The 22164-nt window shown below is 46.3% G+C and overlaps 1 protein-coding gene across 2 annotated transcripts in view; it reads left to right on the forward strand.

Moving 5' to 3' along the window:
* The window catches only part of LOC134531663 (DNA repair protein RAD50-like), a 253543-nt gene extending 233585 nt beyond the window's left edge, over positions 1-19958 (forward strand). For both annotated transcript variants that reach the window (XM_063367443.1, XM_063367442.1), the window contains exon 28: positions 19780-19958. In XM_063367443.1, the coding sequence (XP_063223513.1) occupies positions 19780-19819 (40 nt within the window). In that variant the 3' untranslated portion in view covers positions 19820-19958. The remainder of the gene's footprint in view (positions 1-19779) is intronic.
* Positions 19959-22164: the final 2206 nt, after the last annotated feature.

The raw sequence follows: 22164 nt of genomic DNA on the forward strand, positions 1-22164 counted from the left end.
ATGACAACCTGTTTCTTTTTTCAGTGAGAATTTGTCCAGCTTTGGAAAATATTCTTTCGCAGGGTACAGATGTTGGTACAATACAAAGCCGTCTTTGGACGAGTGTGTACAGTCGAGGGTATACATACCTCCTCTCTTGCCACCAATCTAAAGGATTTTCGAGCCTGTTTAGTAGCGGCTCTTGTATGTACTTGTCGGCTTCGACGATTCCAGCAGCGGTTGGGTTTTTTGGTGAAAGGTTCTTCACTGTTGTGTCGAAACTTCTCCACAATGATGACTGTGAAGTTGTTGTAGCTCTAGCAGCAGACACTCGGCATCACTTTCAATTTCAACAGGACCTCTTATCGCACATTCTTTCTTGCGTAGTAGCGCATATGCTTCTTCGTACTTCTTGTCTTGTATGAAACAGTACTTTTTAAACCTGGGATCCAGAAGAGTTGTTTGACAATACAATTCATTTGATTCACAGTCATTCAGACGTTCATTCAGGTTATCCATTAATTTAGTGCACATGCTTGTTATTTCCTTTGGGACTGGCTGCCTATCAGCAAAATATTCTTGAACATGGTTGTTTATTGATTTGTAAAATATTATTATTTTGGATGTCAAAACAGACTTTTCTGCACCAACTTCCCCAGTAACTTAGTTGAAAATTTGCAAAATATCAGTTGCTCTCTGTAAGATTTCCCAGTCAGTCGTTGTTACAACATTCAGTTCGGGCTGAATAATGGCTAGTGTGGCTATAACAGCATCTTTATTTTCAGCAGTCGTGAAATCATCTCATATGTAGAATTCCACCGGGTGATTACATCTTGAATTAGTTTCAGGGGTGGCAATTCCATTTGTTCCTGTGTTGATTTTAGATTTGACAGAGCCCTAGAGCTCCTTTTAAAATACTCAACAATACTTTACACTTTAGCAATGGTTGCATCAATTTCTTGCAAAGATGATTGCATAATTAGGTTGACAGTATGGGCAAAACATGACAAATGTCTCCAATTGCTGATGTTCGGTGTATTGTCTGTTACAACAACAATTTTATTGTTGTTGATTTCCCATTCATTTACCAGAGTTTTCAGGAATGAACTTAGATTGGCTGCTGTGTGCCTCTCATTAAATGAAATACAATCCAGCAAATGTGAACTTAGAATTGTTTCGCCATCGATGAAATGGGCAATGACAGCTACGAAACTTTCATTGTTAAGGGAAGTCCAACTGTCTGTTGTCAGGCACACTGCATTGGCATTTTTTAATTTTTGCTGCACCTTTTCCCTCACTGAAAAATATATTTTCGGAATAAGGCTCTGGGAAACAGTTTTTCGCATCGGCAACTGATAGCCAGGAGAAAGCATTACAAATTTTATGAATTCTTCCTCTTCTACAATGCTGAATGTGTGATATCCTTTCACTACCATTTTTGTAAGCTGCTCATCAAATTGCATGGATTTTTTTAACGCGAGAGGCTTGCTAATGGTCATGAATTTGCCGATTCTTGATGATTGAGGCATGATTTTTGAAGTATCTTTTATAGAGATTTGATGGTCTACAAAGTCTACTTTTTTAAAGATTTAGTCTACATTTTACCTTTTTTTATAGCCAAGGGCCACTCCTATCCCTGTTACAGTGCAGAAGCAGTATGTACTTGTGAATGTATACATAGACACTAACAAATGGATATTTTTGGGCTCACCACTGTACGTCCAGCCAATTACATTGCATCAGGCTGTCAGCTGATCACAGTTCGTCCTGTACTAGTGCATGACGTCACTGTAGTGACCACGTTGTGACGTAGTGTTTTGGAAGGTAGTATTTCAAATGCATTATTTTGAAACTGTCAGTACCACCTCAAATCAACTCGAAATTGAAATAGTTTCCAGCTTCTTTATTCGAAACGTGTTCTATAAGGTGGTATTGTAGCAAGAGTCACAGTCCTTATTGTGTGACACTTGTAACAATCCAGATTACAGCCTTCCCCATGCAATACAGTAATAATCATTGGTTATAAGTTTTTTTTGTCAAATTTCAGGTTTGATGTAAAGTTTTTTCAAAGTTATTGTAAACGTAATTCTCCGGGTTATTTGGTTTTATTTTATTCATAAGTTTATTTTTCTAGTAATTGTTTTTGCTGGCTTCTTTGTGTGGGAAGGTGTGCTGACGTAATTCTCCTTTGTTTTTCCACGACCGAGGCGTTGTTTCACACGCTAGGCGTATGAGTCACGGTCACGGGAGTGTGAGAAAGAGACATAATCTCTGCGTCGTGGGAACAGAAGTAAGCATTTCGTTGAGCCTCTGTTGCGCCGTGATTGACTGAAAATTACGTCAGCAAGCCCAGGACACTGCCCGCTCAAAGGGAAGGAAGGCTGTAAAATTCAGTCATTGTCCGAGCACCGTGCCGAGCGGCCGTTGTTTGGGTGGCGGGCCGAGCAGGCCGTGGTCGGGCGATGGCTCCGTGTTTTATCTTTTGTTATGTACATTTAATTTTTATTTGTTCTGTTATGCGGAATCTACAGTGTGATTTTTACATAAATAAAAAAAAAAGGAGGTAATACATCGAACATTGAGTAAGAATTTCTTCGTGACCTGCCACATACATAACTTGTATGTTCCACTCATCACCTAATTTTGAGCTAGCCAGAGATGGTGAATGGTGACACACTGATACTACCTGTGCAGCTACTGGTTTCTCTTGTGCTATGCTGGCTGTTGATAAACATGGTATTTCAATAAAAAAATGTTTTTACAGTGAGTAAAAAATGTCTTTCAGTACTCGCCAGTGATGTGTTAACTAGTGTTGGGCCGATTCCAAAAATATACCGATTCCGATTCCATTTTCGATTCTTTAATTAAAGGGTCGATTCTTCGAATCCGATTCCGATTCGTTAATTTTTATCTGACAATGTTCAACAGAGTAATATACTCAGAAAAAAAAAGTTTGTTTATGATTTTAAAAATGTAATTCTGTTGTGTTTCATTTTCTGTGCAGAAATTAACATTATATACAGCTTATATAATGTTAAAAAGTATGTTCATAGTTCATTACCATCAAGTTACGCTACCTTGAATTTCTAGCACAATTTGGCCTTTTAACCTTGCATATAGTTAGATGAAACACGTGTTCAAACACTTAAATAATCAAAGATGTCTTATGACGTGTAAATTGTAAATAATGTTATAATTTAACCAACTTTAGATACCTTACATTATCAATTCAATTAATTGTAAAAAAAGAGGTTCGTATGGTTAGGTTAAGAATTTAATTTTCAAGCACAACTAAATAATGATCCAAATAAAATGACAATATAACCTTGTTTATACATATTTCAAGGGACCAGGGCGAAAAAAAAAAAAAAAAAAGAGGGAAATGTAAAAATAAAACTTTATTATCTCATTATGATGGAAATGACAAGAAACAAATATGCACCACACTAAAATAAAATGTCAGAGATGCTTACGTCTTAATATATTACCTAGAACTTAATTATCTCACTTGGTGAAAAGAATAAATCCATCCAGTCTTGCAGTTCTTCACAACCGTAAAGAGAAAATAAATTTTCGGTTCTTGAGTAAGAAAGTTATGTGCATGTTTTAGCATCTCAAAATTTCCAAATTTTATGGTGAGATTTTCTTACACAAAATATTTAAACTCTTCAAATAATCGCGTGTTAATATTTAATTCATTTCAGAAATTTATCGGAAACAATTCTGTTAACTAACACAACTACTTTAAAAAGAATGTTTATGTTTGGTAATAAAAATTTACGAACGTTTCAGCAGCAATGTTTGGAAATTCAGATTAGCCAACTGCCTTTCCAAAATATATCTAATGTAAAACGAGCATCGCTGAACACGCACAAGAACGCCGATATACAGCAATTTGGTTATGTTGCTTTTAAACTTATTTTAATATAGTCGCAGTAATCCACTCTGAATTTGGGTAAAATCTCATTCAAAAATTATTTCATTTTAATTCTTTGAAGTTTAAAGTGCGGAGATGTGAAACATCTTAATTTTCGCGTTCACGTCACCAAAGATTTGGTTTATAGCCGTATGGTTTACCATGGCAGGTAGCACAAACAAAAAATTAGGATGTTTACAATGGCAAATGTAGCTGCCATGATCAAATAGTTAACGTTTACATTATTTTACTTGCCGTTTACATTAACATAATTTTCTTTAAACATTATGGTTTTGTCTAATTATTTTTGAAGGTTTACTATTAAATGCAGTGCTGTTACAACGTAATTTCCGAAAAATGCTTTCGCTTAAAGCGGGAAAGTAGATACTGCATTTGTACTGTAGGGAAAATGGCGGTGCAAGTAAATAAATACGTTAATCGCCGTAATACGGAAATCAGTTACGTAAAAAAAGATTGTATTATGTAGTTTAAAAATTATATTTGCATGCATTTTAATATTTTCTTACATTGCGTAGGAGATGTATTTTTCAAACTTAAAAACAATGCAGGAATCGGTCATGGTCGATTCCAAAACCATTGTATTCTGAATCCCACGATTATACTGGAATCGGTGGAACCGACCGATTCCGGAATCGGAATCGACCCATCACTAGTGTTAACATGTAACCTCGATAACAAGCAAATTCACTTGTTCTCATGTTGTTCACATTGCAAATAAACTTAAAATATGAAACTCAAGACACAAAATTTAAAGTAGAATTCTTTAAAATAATGCCAAGCAAGATAAACATACTGTTCAATAAAATATTTGATTTTCAAGTACATACCAAAATTTCTAGACGCTGATCACAGACTTACTTTCCGCACCCGCCGCTATAATTTGCTGCCTGAATTGTAAACGTTGCTTGGCACCATCATACACAGATAGCAGCACGGCTCCGATGAAAAACTTTAAAAATTTCTAAACCCCGGCTTTGGACCTGGCTTTTGGACAATAAAGTACAGTAAAATACTGCCAATATTGTTCAAATTTAACTATACAGTTAATATTTTAAAGTTTTCGCACACATTAGAAGTTATACTTCTATGGCATTACTAAAATATTAACTTAAACATTTTAAAACACATGTTATAACACTAAGTATTGTTTGTATATTTGTTTTTGCTTAAACAACTGAAATCTGTCTGTAAATACTTCCTACAAACAAAAATTAACCTTATATTTATAGAGTTGTAGCTATCCTTCCTGCATTGGCAATGTTCACACCTGGAATTATCCTGCAACAAGTCCCAACTCACTTGCTTTCAAACTGTTAACAGTTGTCCTTTGTGTTTATAAACTAACTATGAAGTTCCAAGGTGCCTAAGGCACCCGTTGACTTATGATGAATATAACAAACACTGTAATTTAATACACACAAAATTGTTTATTAAAAAAAATGAAAACTATTTCTTATATTTATATATAATATAATATATTTAATATAATATAATTATATTATATATTTTAAAAATGTAATTGTGTTGTGTTTCATTTTCTGTGCAGAAATTAACATTATATACAGCTTATATAATGTTAAAAAGTATGTTCATAGTTCATTACCATCAAGTTACGCTACCTTGAATATAAAGTTTTATTTTTACATTTCCCTCTTTTTATTTATTTTTTTTCACCCTGGTCCCTTGAAATATGTATAAACAAGGTTATATTGTCATTTTATTTGGATCATTATTTAGTTGTGCTTGAAAATTAAATTCTTAACCTAACCATATGAACCTCTTTTTTTACAATTAATTGAATTGATAATGTAAGGTATCTAAAGTTGGTTAAATTATAACATTATTTACAATTATACATAAAATTGAAAAAAATATATATATATATATTTGACAAAAAAAATTTATATAGCATACCATACATACTGACGGATTTTTAATAAAATTACAAACTTGAAAGATATAAGCATATTGTAAAAGAAGAACAAATATTTTCAAAAAGACATAACTACAAAAAAAATTGTCACCGTTTTTCGTTCAGAGCTTACACGGTGACTACTCCAACCCTAGAATAAAATTTCTGGGTATGTCCTGGTTTTCCAGAAATTTATTTTCATTTTTCCAGAATATTTAACTCATTTTCTATACTAAGTCTATGCGTTCTTTGTAATACTAAATTACACTTAAAAATATAAATATATAATATTGCTATACCTGCACAAATGTGGAAATTTTTCTCGGAAAAAGGTACGCTGGAATAACTTGTCATACAAAGAAAAACTTAGAAACTCTAAATTATTAGTTCAAATTATGTAAAATAATATAACATACAATCAATTTGGTTAAAATTAATATAAGAACACCAATATATGTTGTCAGTAAGCACAGCACTTAATTTCATAGCTTCACAGTTTTTTTTAAATCAGCAAGTTCATCATCAATTTTTCTGGCTTCAGCACGAGCCTCTTCAAGTATTTTACACTTCTTGGCTTCCAGTTCGTTCACAGCCAAATCGCTTAGTTTGCGACGACGAGATTCCTCTAACTGGGCTGATGCTGCTGCTCTGTGTTCCTGCTGGGCTTCTGTGAAGCGAGCATGTGCTTTGCGTGCTGCGTGGAGGATAGGCTTGGTAAGTGGCACTGACTGAATCCCACCCAGATAGCTGACAGCATCATACACACATTTGTGCACTACGAGGGTCCATTCTTCCATATTGTCTACAAGACAATCTGCATTGACTGAAAATCCTCTCTCAACACTGGCATTACCATGCGATATAATGAGAACGATTTTAAGCACTTTCCAAAATTCTTCAGTCTCACTGTCAACACTACTCAACAAATTTTTCCAAAATTGGTCCACACGATCTCTTGATCTAACAAATGTGCTAAATGCATCTTTGTTATCCCTCTTGGAGCAAACTGTTTTGTACTGCTGCATTGCTTTATCTGCAGTTGTGCCATCCAGCCAGTTATTGTCAACTAGAATTCCGAGTATGTCTTTGAGTCGTTTACTTGCAACGACATCATCTGCTGCTATTGCTGGATCAAAACATGACAATGCTTTTGTAAGCTTAAATTTCAGTGAGGAACGTGTCATAATCTCTTTAACAAATTTATGAAGTCCTTTTTTGCAATCATTGCGGAACCTCAAAATGTCGATCTCTTTAAGCCCTTTGCATTTTCTTATAGCTGCACTTGTACTGAAGCCTATGTCAATGTTCTTGACTGGAAGAAGTTTATCATTTTCGTCAACATCAACAGACATTTTCACAGACTCTGGCTTCACAAATCTTCCCATGATAGTTTGAACCACAGAACTCAATGCACTATAGAGAAATGGCACGAGAGGCCAGTCTGACTGAAACTCTCTTAAAAATTGTTCACAATATGAAGCTAGAGTTTTGGAAAATGCTAATTTAGGGCCAAGCAAAGGGTCTTTTACCTCAGTTTTCAAAATAGTTTCCAACTTCTCTTTTTGAACAGTTTCAACATAAACAATGACTTGAGGCAAAATATCAATAGCTCTTTGAGCAACACTTGCATTCTCCAGCCAGCGTACAGCACAGAACTTGAGAGGAAATACTTTACAGCCAGTGATCAATGTGAACTGAGCATGCCGAAATGGAACATTCTTGAAAACATTGTAAAGTGCCCTTAAAAAAGGCACTACATTCCATTCTGTGCCACCAACACAAGCTTTAAAGGCATAATGCATAGTATGGAGGCCACATGTTCTGATATCGAGTAGCACTCTGTCATTTTCATCATCTTTCATAGACTCCTTCAAGTCCCTTAAAAACTTTACATTTACATTTGGACCATCCAAAGAAATCTGTACAACTTTCCTCGAATCTAGTGGTGAAATTGATTTTTGAAATGCCTTCAAAAGGTCTATTGCTCTTGAACAATCCAAGAATGCTGATGTAAAATAGCACACAGTCACCTCATCTTTAATACTGTCCCAGAAACGAATGTTAATGTCCATTAGTTGCCGCTGGCTTACCTTATTTAAAGATTCATCAAATCCATTCACTACATAGCTATCCTTACACAAATTCTGAACTTCTACCTTGAAAAATGGTGCTAAACCAAAGACAATAGTGTATGCAATTTTGTCTTTCTGCAGTTTCATTTTTGCGGCTATCTGACTGTCAGGAAACATCTGAACAAAGAGATAAACATCTGTAGCAGCACTTCGCATGGATTTGTGAGTCATCACACATTGCATTGCCCATAGCATTTCCGCTTTTGTTATGTCATCATTAAGCAAATACTTATGAATACCAGTAGGTTTAGTTGGATCTTCAAGTGACTGCATTGGCCTGCTTGTAACATTTGTCATTTCTGTAACAGTCACTGGTATGCATCCAACATTTTTCACTGCTGTAACAGGAGCTGAATTTGAGCTGGAAGACTGAGTCATAGCAACTACACCATCTGTTGCATGTGAAGATGAACTTATAGCTGGGCACAAAAATGTTTGCATATTAGAAAATTGCCGACTGCTCTTGCATAAGTTTGTGTGTTTTTCTCCTATCATATGACTCACAACTGCAGTCCGCCCCATTGATGACAATGAAAATACTTTGCAACAAAGAGAGCAAGAGGCTGAATATTTGTCACCCTGGACTTTATGTAACCAATCATTAAAATAAGGTTCATTAAGCCACTGTTCCTGAAAAGAAGACTTTCCTGTGTGGCCTGGTTTGGCCATTATTGAAAAAATTCACCACCACTGAATATAAACGGATACTAACATATCAGTAACTAAGATTACCGTATTTACTCGCATATAGGTCGCGGCAATTTTACCAGATTTGATGGGGGGAAAATGAAGTGCGACCTATATGTGAAAAAAAAATTTTAAAAAATTTTTGAGGAATTTTTTTTGCAATATTTTGCTTTAAAATGCGAAAACGAAGTTTATATAGGTATAGGCAAATTTATTTATTTACAATGTACACATACAGCGAAACCCCTTATTTACGTTACTGTTGTTTACGTTTTCCCGTTATTCTTCAGGTCCCGTTTAGTTCCCATTTAGTCCAATACAATACTTTCACGCAAATTACGACTCAAAAATCGAATCCATCCCACTATTTACGTCACGTAATAACCATAAACAACCAGAAAATACTGTGGGTACTTTAAGAGTAGATAAGATTAGCTAGTAGGCCTAAAAACATCGTGAAAAACATAACGTTTATAGTCGGCAATGAACATTTTAAATCGCAAAATATACATATTTTATAACATGAAAAGTTGCTTTTATTTCTAAACATGTAATAATTTAAGCCTAGGCGTGTAAAAGTCCGAGTAATTATATCAGGAGACAATCTAAAATGCACGAGGGAAAAACGTAAACTCACGAATGTATGAACTGAACGTGGCATATTGTTAATTTCTGATACTGTATTTATGTCACAACTTAGCCGAAATACTGGTACGAGACAAACTTCACAAGATAAAATGAGCGGAGTCTTGGTAACTGTTTTATAGGTATTTTATAATTTCGGAAGTATTGTACAGTTGACGCATATTTTTTAAACTAACAATTTATTTCTAGGGATCGTAATTAATTAATTAATTATTGGTATCAAGACATCAAGATGGACGTAAACTTGAACATGTCACGGCAGCGAGAAAACTGGTGCGTATACCAATAAACTGGTATTATAACTGGACAAAACTGGTACAGGGGAGGTGGAGCTTATATTTTTTTCCGCTAAGCTCGCATCTATTGGCTGGCTGCTGATGCAAGGTCACGAGTCTGGGCGGAGCGTTGAGTGAGTTATACTGCGCATGCGCAGCTCAGTGAACAAAGAGAGCCAGCAGGCGCGCCGAAACAGCAGCTGATCGAGTACGATGACCTTTCTCCGCGCATGGCGCGGTAATGAATTACCGGTGCGACAATGAATTACCGGTGCGACAATGAATTACCGGTGCGACCTATATGGGGGGAATCTTAAATACCAAATTCAAGACCTCAAATTATGGGTGCGACCTATCTGCGATGGCGACCTATATACGAGTAAATACGGTATTTAACAAACAGAAACTATCTTAACTTAAAACATCACAACATAAAACAGAATAACAAATGCAAAACAAAAAAATTGAGGTTAAGTTACATACGACATGTTATTTTTTCCAAGCTTGATCTTTCCATTTGTTACTTCAACAGCCATACACTTATAAAGTAGGACGTAAACGATTTTCGTTACAGCGACGTTAATTAATTAAATTTAAGTTTACTTCCAAGCCTGCCTATGCAAACATATCCTAACAAAATGCAGAATTACGTTACTTTCCGCACAAATGCACATTGCAGATACAATACAATGATATTGGTACATTAGATGAAGTGTTGCCAACTATTGACAAGATAAAATTTTACACCTAAACAAGTATTAGCTGTTATAAAACCAACAACAATTAGTTAAAAGATAAACGGTATGAAAATTTAATAAACAGAATCCATAAATTATCCAACGATAAAAATATTAAAGTTCATTTTTTTCTTAAGAAAATTGGAACTACGCACGGTAAACAATCTTAATTCTGCGTGCGCTCTGGCGTCAGGTTCTGAAAAAGTTTCTCTGAGCGTCACAGTCACACGTAAACATGAATGGCGTCAGGATTGACGATCACGCTTTCGTCTGTGGATGCTGACTCTCCCATGTCGTCTATTATTCTAAAAATAAATATTTATTGCACAATCCATTGCTATTTAATATATATTCAATATCGATATCAATTGCAGATGTACATAATCAACGACTTTAACGTTAGACGATAATTACAGTATGGAAGAATAGCAAATCTCCCAAGGGGTGAATATATTCCTGGGTATTTCCAGTATTTTTCCAGAGGTAAAATATTCCTCGGTAATTTCAGGTTTTCCCGAATTTTCCGACCAATCGTCACCCTGGCTTAACTTTCAGAGATATGAGACTTTGTAACAGCGCAGAAATCTTGCCCCTTACTTCCAATAACACTTTGACTGAGAATGTTTTATGTTGATGTTTTCTGAATGTTTCATAATTATTTTGTACTCAAGTTTTTTTCTATTATGTATAGTAATTTTAATCATTTTGTTTCTTCTATAATATCATTATTGATTTGGGTTAGGGTCTATATAAAGCTGAATGTAGTGTTTTATATTATTATTTGTTTCACTGTAATTTACTTAATCACTTAAATTTAACACGTGTGTTAATTACATTTTGTCAAATTATAACGCATATTCTGGGTAAGACACTAGCATTCTAGAACATTCTAGAAGGTTTAAAAGAAAAGAAGACACGGGTGCGACACACTGTTGCCAGCAAGTAATTTTTCAGACCTAAAATTATTGGGAAAACGCAGTACATGAGCCATGATTGCGGAACAATTAACTAGAACTTTCGCTGGGCGCTGCCTCGCCAGCCAATCAGAGCGAGCCTTGAGGTGGTGTGATGTTGTGGATACACCACTGCCCTTCCTCGAGGACACGCCACTTACCCTTCCGCCAGGGCACGCCACTGCCCTTCCTCGAGGGCACGCCACTGCCCTTCCTCGAGGGCACGCCACTGCCCTTCCTCGAGGGCACGCCACTGCCCTTCCTCGAGGGCACGCCACTGCCCTTCCTCGAGGGCACGCCACTGCCCTTCCTCGAGGGCACGCCACTGCCCTTCCTCGAGGGCACGCCACTGCCCTTCCTCGAGGGCACGCCACTGCCCTTCCTCGAGGGCACGCCACTGCCCTTCCTCGAGGACACGCCACTGCCCTTCCTCGAGGGCACGCCACTGCCCTTCCTCGAGGGCACGACACTGCCCTTCCTCGAGGGCACGCCACTGCCCTTCCTCGAGGGCACGACACTGCCCTTCCTCGAGGGCACGCCACTGCCCTTCCTCGAGGGCACGACACTGCCCTTCCTCGAGGGCACGCCACTGCCCTTCCTCGAGGGCACGCCACTGCCCTTCCTCGAGGGCACGCCACTGCCCTTCCTCGAGGGCACGCCACTGCCCTTCCTCGAGGGCACGCCACTGCCCTTCCTCGAGGGCACGCCACTGCCCTTCCTCGAGGGCACGCCACTGCCCTTCCTCGAGGGCACGCCACTGCCCTTCCTCGAGGGCACGCCACTGCCCTTCCTCGAGGGCACGCCACTGCCCTTCCTCGAGGGCACGCCACTGCCCTTCCTCGAGGACACGCCACTGCCCTTCCTCGAGGGCACGCCACTGCCCTTCCTCGAGGGCACGACACTGCCCTTCCTCGAGGGCACGCCACTGCCCTTCCTCGAGGGCACGACACTGCCCTTCCTCGAGGGCACGCCACTGCCCTTCCTCGAGGGCACGACACTGCCCTTCCTCGAGGGCACGCCACTGCCCTTCCTCGAGGGCACGCCACTGCCCTTCCTCGAGGGCACGCCACTGCCCTTCCTCGAGGGCACGCCACTGCCCTTCCTCGAGGGCACGCCACTGCCCTTCCTCGAGGGCACGCCACTGCCCTTCCTCGAGGGCACGCCACTGCCCTTCCTCGAGGGCACGCCACTGCCCTTCCTCGAGGGCACGCCACTGCCCTTCCTCGAGGGCACGCCACTGCCCTTCCTCGAGGGCACGCCACTGCCCTTCCTCGAGGGCACGCCACTGCCCTTCCTCGAGGGCACGCCACTGCCCTTCCTCGAGGGCACGCCACTGCCCTTCCTCGAGGACACGCCACTGCCCTTCCTCGAGGGCACGCCACTGCCCTTCCTCGAGGGCACGCCACTGTCCTTCCTCGAGGACACGCCACTGCCCTTCCTCGAGGGCACGCCACTGCCCTTCCTCGAGGGCACGCCACTGCCCTTCCTCGAGGGCACGCCACTGCCCTTCCTCGAGGACACGCCACTGCCCTTCCTCGAGGGCACGCCACTGCCCTTCCTCGAGGGCACGCCACTGCCCTTCCTCGAGGGCACGCCACTGCCCTTCCTCGAGGGCACGCCACTGCCCTTCCTCGAGGGCACGCCACTGCCCTTCCTCGAGGGCACGCCACTGCCCTTCCTCGAGGGCACGCCACTGCCCTTCCTCGAGGGCACGCCACTGCCCTTCCTCGAGGGCACGCCACTGCCCTTCCTCGAGGGCACGCCACTGCCCTTCCTCGAGGGCACGCCACTGCCCTTCCTCGAGGGCACGCCACTGCCCTTCCTCGAGGGCACGCCACTGCCCTTCCTCGAGGGCACGCCACTGCCCTTCCTCGAGGGCACGCCACTGCCCTTCCTCGAGGGCACGCCACTGCCCTTCCTCGAGGGCACGCCACTGCCCTTCCTCGAGGGCACGCCACTGCCCTTCCTCGAGGGCACGCCACTGTCCTTCCTCGAGGACACGCCACTGTCCTTCCTCGAGGACACGCCACTGCCCTTCCTCGAGGACACGCCACTGCCCTTCCTCGAGGGCACGCCACTGCCCTTCCTCGAGGGCACGCCACTGCCCTTCCTCGAGGACACGCCACTGCCCTTCCTCGAGGGCACGCCACTGCCCTTCCTCGAGGTCACGCCACTGCCCTTCCTCGAGGGCACGCCACTGCCCTTCCTCGAGGGCACGCCACTGCCCTTCCTCGAGGTCACGCCACTGCCCTTCCTCGAGGGCACGCCACTGCCCTTCCTCGAGGTCACGCCACTGCCCTTCCTCGAGGGCACGCCACTGCCCTTCCTCGAGGGCACGCCACTGTCCTTCCTCGAGGACACGACACTGCCCTTCCTCGAGGGCACGACACTGCCCTTCCTCGAGGGCACGACACTGCCCTTCCTCGAGGGCACGCCACTGCCCTTCCTCGAGGGCACGCCACTGCCCTTCCTCGAGGGCACGCCACTGCCCTTCCTCGAGGGCACGCCACTGCCCTTCCTCGAGGGCACGCCACTGCCCTTCCTCGAGGGCACGCCACTGCCCTTCCTCGAGGGCACGCCACTGCCCTTCCTCGAGGGCACGCCACTGCCCTTCCTCGAGGGCACGCCACTGCCCTTCCTCGAGGGCACGCCACTTCCCTTCCTCGAGGGCACGCCACTGCCCTTCCTCCAGGGCACGCCACTGCCCTTCCTCGAGGGCACGCCACTGCCCTTCCTCGAGGGCACGCCACTGCCCTTCCTCGAGGGCACGCCACTGCCCTTCCTCGAGGGCACGCCACTGCCCTTCCTCGAGGGCACGCCACTGCCCTTCCTCGAGGGCACGCCACTGCCCTTCCTCGAGGGCACGCCACTGCCCTTCCTCGAGGGCACGCCACTGCCCTTCCTCGAGGGCACGCCACTGCCCTTCCTCGAGGGCACGCCACTGCCCTTCCTCGAGGGCACGCCACTGCCCTTCCTCGAGGGCACGCCACTGCCCTTCCTCGAGGGCACGCCACTGCCCTTCCTCGAGGGCACGCCACTGCCCTTCCTCGAGGTCACGCCACTGCCCTTCCTCGAGGTCACGCCACTGCCCTTCCTCGAGGGCACGCCACTGCCCTTCCTCGAGGTCACGCCACTGCCCTTCCTCGAGGGCACGCCACTGCCCTTCCTCGAGGGCACGCCACTGCCCTTCCTCATGGGTACGCCACTGTCCTTCCTCGAGGACACGACACTGCCCTTCCTCGAGGGCACGCCACTGCCCTTCCTCGAGGGCACGCCACTGCCCTTCCTCGAGGGCACGCCACTGCCCTTCCTCGAGGGCACGCCACTGCCCTTCCTCGAGGGCACGCCACTGCCCTTCCTCGAGGGCACGCCACTGCCCTTCCTCGAGGGCACGGCACTGCCCTTCTACGAGGTCACGCCACTGCCCTTCCTCGAGGGCACGCCACTGCCCTTCCTCGAGGACACGACACTGCCCTTCCTCGAGGGCACGCCACTGCCCTTCCTCGAGGGCACGACACTGCCCTTCCTCGAGGGCACGACACTGCCCTTCCTCGAGGGCACGCCACTGCCCTTCCTCGAGGGCACGCCACTGCCCTTCCTCGAGGGCACGCCACTGCCCTTCCTCGAGGGCACGCCACTGCCCTTCCTCGAGGGCACGCCACTGCCCTTCCTCGAGGTCACGCCACTGCCCTTCCTCGAGGGCACGCCACTGCCCTTCCTCGAGGGCACGCCACTGCCCTTCCTCGAGGGCACGCCACTGCCCTTCCTCGAGGGCACGCCACTGCCCTTCCTCGAGGGCACGCCACTGCCCTTCCTCGAGGGCACGCCACAACCCTTCCTCGAGGGCACGCCACAACCCTTCCTCGAGGGCACGCCACTGCCCTTCCTCGAGGGCACGCCACTGCCCTTCCTCGAGGGCACGCCACTGCCCTTCCTCGAGGGCACGCCACTGCCCTTCCTCGAGGGCACGCCACTGCCCTTCCTCGAGGGCACGCCACTGCCCTTCCTCGAGGGCACGCCACTGCCCTTCCTCGAGGGCACGCCACTGCCCTTCCTCGAGGGCACGCCACTGCCCTTCCTCGAGGGCACGCCACTGCCCTTCCTCGAGGGCACGCCACTGCCCTTCCTCGAGGGCACGCCACTGCCCTTCCTCGAGGGCACGCCACTGCCCTTCCTCGAGGGCACGCCACTGCCCTTCCTCGAGGGCACGCCACTGCCCTTCCTCGAGGGCACGCCACTGCCCTTCCTCGAGGGCACGCCACTGCCCTTCCTCGAGGGCACGCCACTGCCCTTCCTCGAGGGCACGCCACTGCCCTTCCTCGAGGGCACGCCACTGCCCTTCCTCGAGGGCACGCCACTGCCCTTCCTCGAGGGCACGCCACTGCCCTTCCTCGAGGTCACGCCACTGCCCTTCCTCGAGGGCACGCCACTGCCCTTCCTCGAGGGCACGCCACTGCCCTTCCTCGAGGGCACGCCACTGCCCTTCCTCGAGGGCACGCCACTGCCCTTCCTCGAGGGCACGCCACTGCCCTTCCTCGAGGGCACGCCACTGCCCTTCCTCGAGGGCACGCCACTGCCCTTCCTCGAGGGCACGCCACTGCCCTTCCTCGAGGGCACGCCACTGCCCTTCCTCGAGGGCACGCCACTGCCCTTCCTCGAGGGCACGCCACTGCCCTTCCTCGAGGACACGCCACTGCCCTTCCTCGAGGACACGCCACTGCCCTTCCTCGAGGGCACGCCACTGCCCTTCCTCGAGGGCACGCCACTGCCCTTCCTCGAGGGCACGCCACTGCCCTTCCTCGAGGGCACGCCACTGCCCTTCCTCGAGGGCACGCCACTGCCCTTCCTCGAGGGCACGCCACTGCCCTTCCTCGAGGGCACGCCACTGCCCTTCCTCGAGGGCACGCCACTGCCCTTCCTCGAGGGCACGCCACTGCCCTTCCTCGAGGGCACGCCACTGCCCTTCCTCGAGGGCACGCCACTGCCCTTCCTCGAGGGCACGCCACTGCCCTTCCTCGAGGGCACGCCACTGCCCTTCCTCGAGGGCACGCCACTGCCCTTCCTCGAGGTCACGCCACTGCCCTTCCTCGAGGGCACGCCACTGCCCTTCCTCGAGGTCACGCCACTGCCCTTCCTCGAGGGCACGCCACTGCCCTTCCTCGAGGGCACGCCACTGCCCTTCCTCGAGGGTACGCCACTGTCCTTCCTCGAGGACACGACACTGCCCTTCCTCGAGGGCACGCCACTGCCCTTCCTCGAGGGCACGACACTGCCCTTCCTCGAGGGCACGACACTGCCCTTCCTCGAGGGCACGCCACTGCCCTTCCTCGAGGGCACGCCACTGCCCTTCCTCGAGGGCACGCCACTGCCCTTCCTCGAGGGCACGCCACTGCCCTTCCTCGAGGGCACGCCACTGCCCTTCCTCGAGGGCACGCCACTGCCCTTCCTCGAGGGCACGCCACTGCCCTTCCTCGAGGGCACGCCACTGCCCTTCCTCGAGGGCACGCCACTGCCCTTCCTCGAGGGCACGCCACTGCCCTTCCTCGAGGGCACGCCACTGCCCTTCCTCGAGGGCACGCCACTGCCCTTCCTCGAGGGCACGCCACTGCCCTTCCTCGAGGGCACGCCACTGCCCTTCCTCGAGGGCACGCCACTGCCCTTCCTCGAGGGCACGCCACTGCCCTTCCTCGAGGGCACGCCACTGCCCTTCCTCGAGGGCACGCCACTGCCCTTCCTCGAGGGCACGCCACTGCCCTTCCTCGAGGGCACGCCACTGCCCTTCCTCGAGGGCACGCCACTGCCCTTCCTCGAGGGCACGCCACTGCCCTTCTAGAGGGCACGCCACTGCCCTTCCTCGAGGGCACGCCACTGCCCTTCCTCGAGGGCACGCCACTGCCCTTCCTCGAGGGCACGCCACTGCCCTTCCTCGAGGGCACGCCACTGCCCTTCCTCGAGGGCACGCCACTGCCCTTCCTCGAGGGCACGCCACTGCCCTTCCTCGAGGGCACGCCACTGCCCTTCCTCGAGGGCACGCCACTGCCCTTCCTCGAGGGCACGCCACTGCCCTTCCTCGAGGGCACGCCACTGCCCTTCCTCGAGGGCACGCCACTGCCCTTCCTCGAGGGCACGCCACTGCCCTTCCTCGAGGGCACGCCACTGCCCTTCCTCGAGGGCACGCCACTGCCCTTCCTCGAGGGCACGCCACTGCCCTTCCTCGAGGGCACGCCACTGCCCTTCCTCGAGGGCACGCCACTGCCCTTCCTCGAGGGCACGCCACTGCCCTTCCTCGAGGGCACGCCACTGCCCTTCCTCGAGGGCACGCCACTGCCCTTCCTCGAGGGCACGACACTGCCCTTCCTCGAGGGCACGACACTGCCCTTCCTCGAGGGCACGCCACTGCCCTTCCTCGAGGGCACGCCACTGCCCTTCCTCGAGGGCACGCCACTGCCCTTCCTCGAGGGCACGCCACTGCCCTTCCTCGAGGGCACGCCACTGCCCTTCCTCGAGGGCACGCCACTGCCCTTCCTCGAGGGCACGACATTGCCCTTCCTCGAGGGCACGCCACTGCCCTTCCTCGAGGGCACGACACTGCCCTTCCTCGAGGGCACGCCACTGCCCTTCCTCGAGGGCACGACACTGCCCTTCCTCGAGGGCACGCCACTGCCCTTCCTCGAGGGCACGCCACTGCCCTTCCTCGAGGACACGCCACTGCCCTTCCTCGAGGACACGCCACTCAGGGTTCCCAACGACCGGGAAAACAGGGAAAATTCAGGGAAATTTAAATGGGTCATAAAAACAGGGAAAACTCAGGGAAATTTGTTGTGCGGCAATCACAGTGTGTATATATATTTATATATATTGATTAATACATGTATCACAAGCACATTTTTTCTTAAAAACAAAATCGTAAAGTTGGGGTGCGGGTTGTACATGTAAATCAAAGTAATAGATAAGCCACGAGTCCCGGGAAAGTTTGGTTTACCATACAGCTGTGACGTGCCGAATTTCATGCTAGGTGGCCCTGGACCGTGCCGAGCTGCGCCAAGCCAGTTGTAGAAAATGGTGGCACCGTAGTTTGTATACGTTTGGCCGTTTGTCAGAACTTTGAAGTATCCGGTATACTGGAAACTTTTTGAAGATTGTTTTGTGAACGTATTTTCATTTATTTAGATGCATTTTTTAAAAGTGTTGCAGCTGTGGTGGTGTTTTTGTATCACTGTAATTTGTGTAGTTAGTAGTATTATGGATTCATGACAAGATTTTTGCCTATCAAACATAACAAAAACACTGCGAAAATAGTTACACGTTGTGTTATTCTGAGACAAGAGTTCTACTGAAGCATTTAAATATATTTGAAATTTTTTAGTCAATTGTCAGAAGTTTTTTTTTTTTTTTTTCCCCCAGAAGAAATCAACGGCGGTCCTCTTATTATTTTCTCATTAGAAATATAGGTTACGTTCACGGGTGTGTACTAGCACAGTTTCCTTAATTGTGCAATGAAAACATGGTGAAACTTGTGAGACTAAGCGATTCAGTATCGAATGTGTTTTGCTACTCTACATTAGGCCTAGGCCTATCCTTGATAGTCTGAGTGGATAATTGTGTGACATTCACGATGTCTAAATTCAATCCTGCTTGGCTAGATGGATCACTGTTTCTTGACTGGAAAAAGTGGCTACGTCGTGTTGAGGGTGATAACAATAGTGCAAAGTGTATTTTGTGTAAAAAGGTATTTTCTTTGAGTAGTATGGGTAGGCAGTCTGTGAACAGCCATCAAGAAGGGAAATTTCACAAACAGTTGGTTACTGCGAGCAGTATTTCTGCATCTATGTCAGCATACTTAACAAAGCCTTTAATTCACCAAGAAACAAAGGGATCAATTATTTAAAGTGTTTCCACAGCACCAAATTCTGAATTAGCATCCAGCACACCAGCATCCTGTTCATTGTTAACTGGATCATCATCATCATCATCATCATCATCATATAAGATAAGAAACACCCGCTTGCCAGCTTGCTAGAATGAAGGTAATTCAACCAGCCCGGAGTTTTAAGACCCGGCACATTTTGAAAACAGTACGTATGTAGGTATATCTACATATTTTTTATTGTATGGTTTTATAACTGTGGAAAATATTTACAGTACAACTTTGGCTATACATATAAGTTAATATGTGCAGCATGTAATGGCTTTTTTCTTTGCCTCCCTACCGCAACTCCCCTTACCTGGAATTTTCCCATAACCGGAATAGACCTCCCCCCAATGATTCCGGTTGAGGGGTGCTCTACTGTATATATAAGATGCTCTGTTGTCAAAAAGACTTGTTTTACAAGAGAAAAATAATATTCATAATTTATTGCAAATTTGTTTGAGAAAACAAAGCTATTAGCTATCTAGCTAATAAATTTTTGTAGTACTATCTAGTATTTACGAGTGTGTGGGTGTGAATGTATTTGTCTAGCGATGAACACTTTGCATTAATGTTTTACATCACATTTGCATATATATGTATTTTGTTCTAGAGCAAGATCTGTGATTGAGAAGCATCGAGTGGTGTTGTAGTAGTGTAACTAACTGGCTGCGACACGAATCCTACTGTGCAGATGGTGCTAGACTGCCGCTTCACAGTTCACAAGTGCTTCTACAGTTTATTCAAATTTTGTAATTGGTCTATAATAAAAGTTAATATGTTTTCATAAAACTTTCTTCTGCTTCCATGTAACTGACCTTTTGTTTTCTTCTTTCAAAAACAGTAGAATCCCGCTGATGCGACCCCTCACTGTTTCCGGAAAAACGGACTTATAAACGGAATGGTCGCAATAGAGAATTCGGGGTGTCACCGCATCGTCAGATACATACACGTGAATGCCGCTCGGGCAGTGTCTAGCCAAGCTCGGCGCATCCACTATCGCACGAAAAGCCGTCTCAGCTGTCATGTTATCTTAAACCCACCCGCACGAAAAGCCGCTGTGGTAGCTTCTGAGAGAGCGTAAGAAACTCGTCCGGCCAGGCTGGCGGTAGCGGCGGCTTGACGTCATACGTGACGTGACGCTTACCTCTCCATCCCCTGCTAATTCTTCAAGGCTCATCCCTCCCAGAGCCACAAACCATGTAAACCCCCCCCCCCCCCCCTTTTTCCAACTAACATTTCAACACATTCCCTCCCTTATTTCAACCTTCTGCGTGAGAAACTATTAGCATCCTCCCCCCCTCGCACACCGTGTGCGACAAAAGCCAGGTTGTACAGTCCATTCTCTGTAAAATAAATATTTTTATGGGCTTATACGACTGTTCTTCGCCGTTAATAAAATACTTTATAAGTTATTATGATACAATTTGTTTATTAGTCACACAGCAGTTTCTGCTGAAAAATCATTAATACCTCGAATTTTATTGAATAGAAAAATTTAGCAGGGCCGTAAGTATATTTATTTTACTGGACAGTTACTTTTCCATCTGCATTCCAACGTGTTTTTTTCCTTTTTTTTTACGCTGTGAAGGGACGTGGAAAAGATAATTGCTTGAGCTGTCAAAATAAACATCGCTGACGGCAAGGGCGGGAGCGCATCCTGTCGGTCTGTGGCTGTGATTATCTACTCCAAAAACATGTTACAGCATTTCAGGATAGCGTTGTTCTTATATCTTTCGTTTATAGCCGAATGTTTTCTACCTGATCCACACAAGCTACTTCGCCACGTTTTGAATGAAAATAACCACAAGCCGGCTAGCATAGCCGAACTCGCGTGACGCGAATTCACGTAGCGCGAGTATTTATCGGAACCCATTGTTCAGGGTATGCAAGTCCGAGGTGTATAGCATAATTCCACGCATTTTTTTTTGTTTATCTGCGCATGTGCGAAGTCAGCGATGTTATAGAAAAATAGCCGAGAACCAAACACCTGGCGGCATCGTTAACACAGTGAACACAGCTTTGTGTGTCCAGTGACACCGGAGATGCAGCTGGCAAGATCACACTAACCAGTCACAAGACAAAGGCACGGGACTGGGACGGCAATAGACGCACGCGTAGATGCTATCAGGTGATGTGCGCAGATTACCGTATTGGCTAGCGCGGACAGTCTAGAGGGGTGGTATCTATTTTTAGCCGTCTTTTGTATGCCTGCCTGCTTACAGTACAGCGCTCGCCAAAATAAACGTGAACACATATCACCCAACAAAGTGTAACAGACTTGTTTTTCAGCCGATTTTACTCAAATTTTCGACTTTCTCTGCTCAAATTTTTCACGGTTTCACAAAAAACGGTCATATAAACGGAATGGTGGCATCAGAGGGGGGTCGCATCGGCGGGATTCTACTGTACTGTATTTACCCCAGCAAATGGATTGCAACTTTAATTTTGAGTATAAAAGTATAACATTTTCACCATTAGGATCACCTTCGAATAAGGGTTGGGCCATATATCTATTCACTAGTGTTCCACGAATCTCAGCTGGTGTAAAAATATGACACTGGTGTTAACTAGAGACCTGCGAGTACTCGAATTTTGAGTTCGAGTCGAGTTTTTAATTAGTGCTCGGACTCAGCACGGCCGTTCACGACTCACGAGTCGAGTTCGAGTTTAATGTCTTTTCAGACTTTTTTGGTTAGGCCTACGTATAAAAATATTTAAAATTACGTGTAAACTAACCTTGTTTGCGTATGTAAATAAAGGAAACCCATTATATCTTTCAGTTCAACGTATGATTTTAAATTCCCGCTCAAAACACCAATGTAAACAATGTAAAAATATTTCACTTTAACATTAAAAACGTATCCTACCTTTCAATACAACGACTATTCTTTTCCAGCTATCAGGAAAATTTTAACATAATAGTTACTGTGTTTGCGCAGGGGTTCTTTAATATAAATGTACTTTATGATTAATATTTATTACTTTCAAGAATCGT

This window comes from Bacillus rossius, chromosome 5 (assembly GCF_032445375.1).
Source record: "Bacillus rossius redtenbacheri isolate Brsri chromosome 5, Brsri_v3, whole genome shotgun sequence".
NCBI classification, from domain to species: domain Eukaryota; kingdom Metazoa; phylum Arthropoda; class Insecta; order Phasmatodea; family Bacillidae; genus Bacillus; species Bacillus rossius.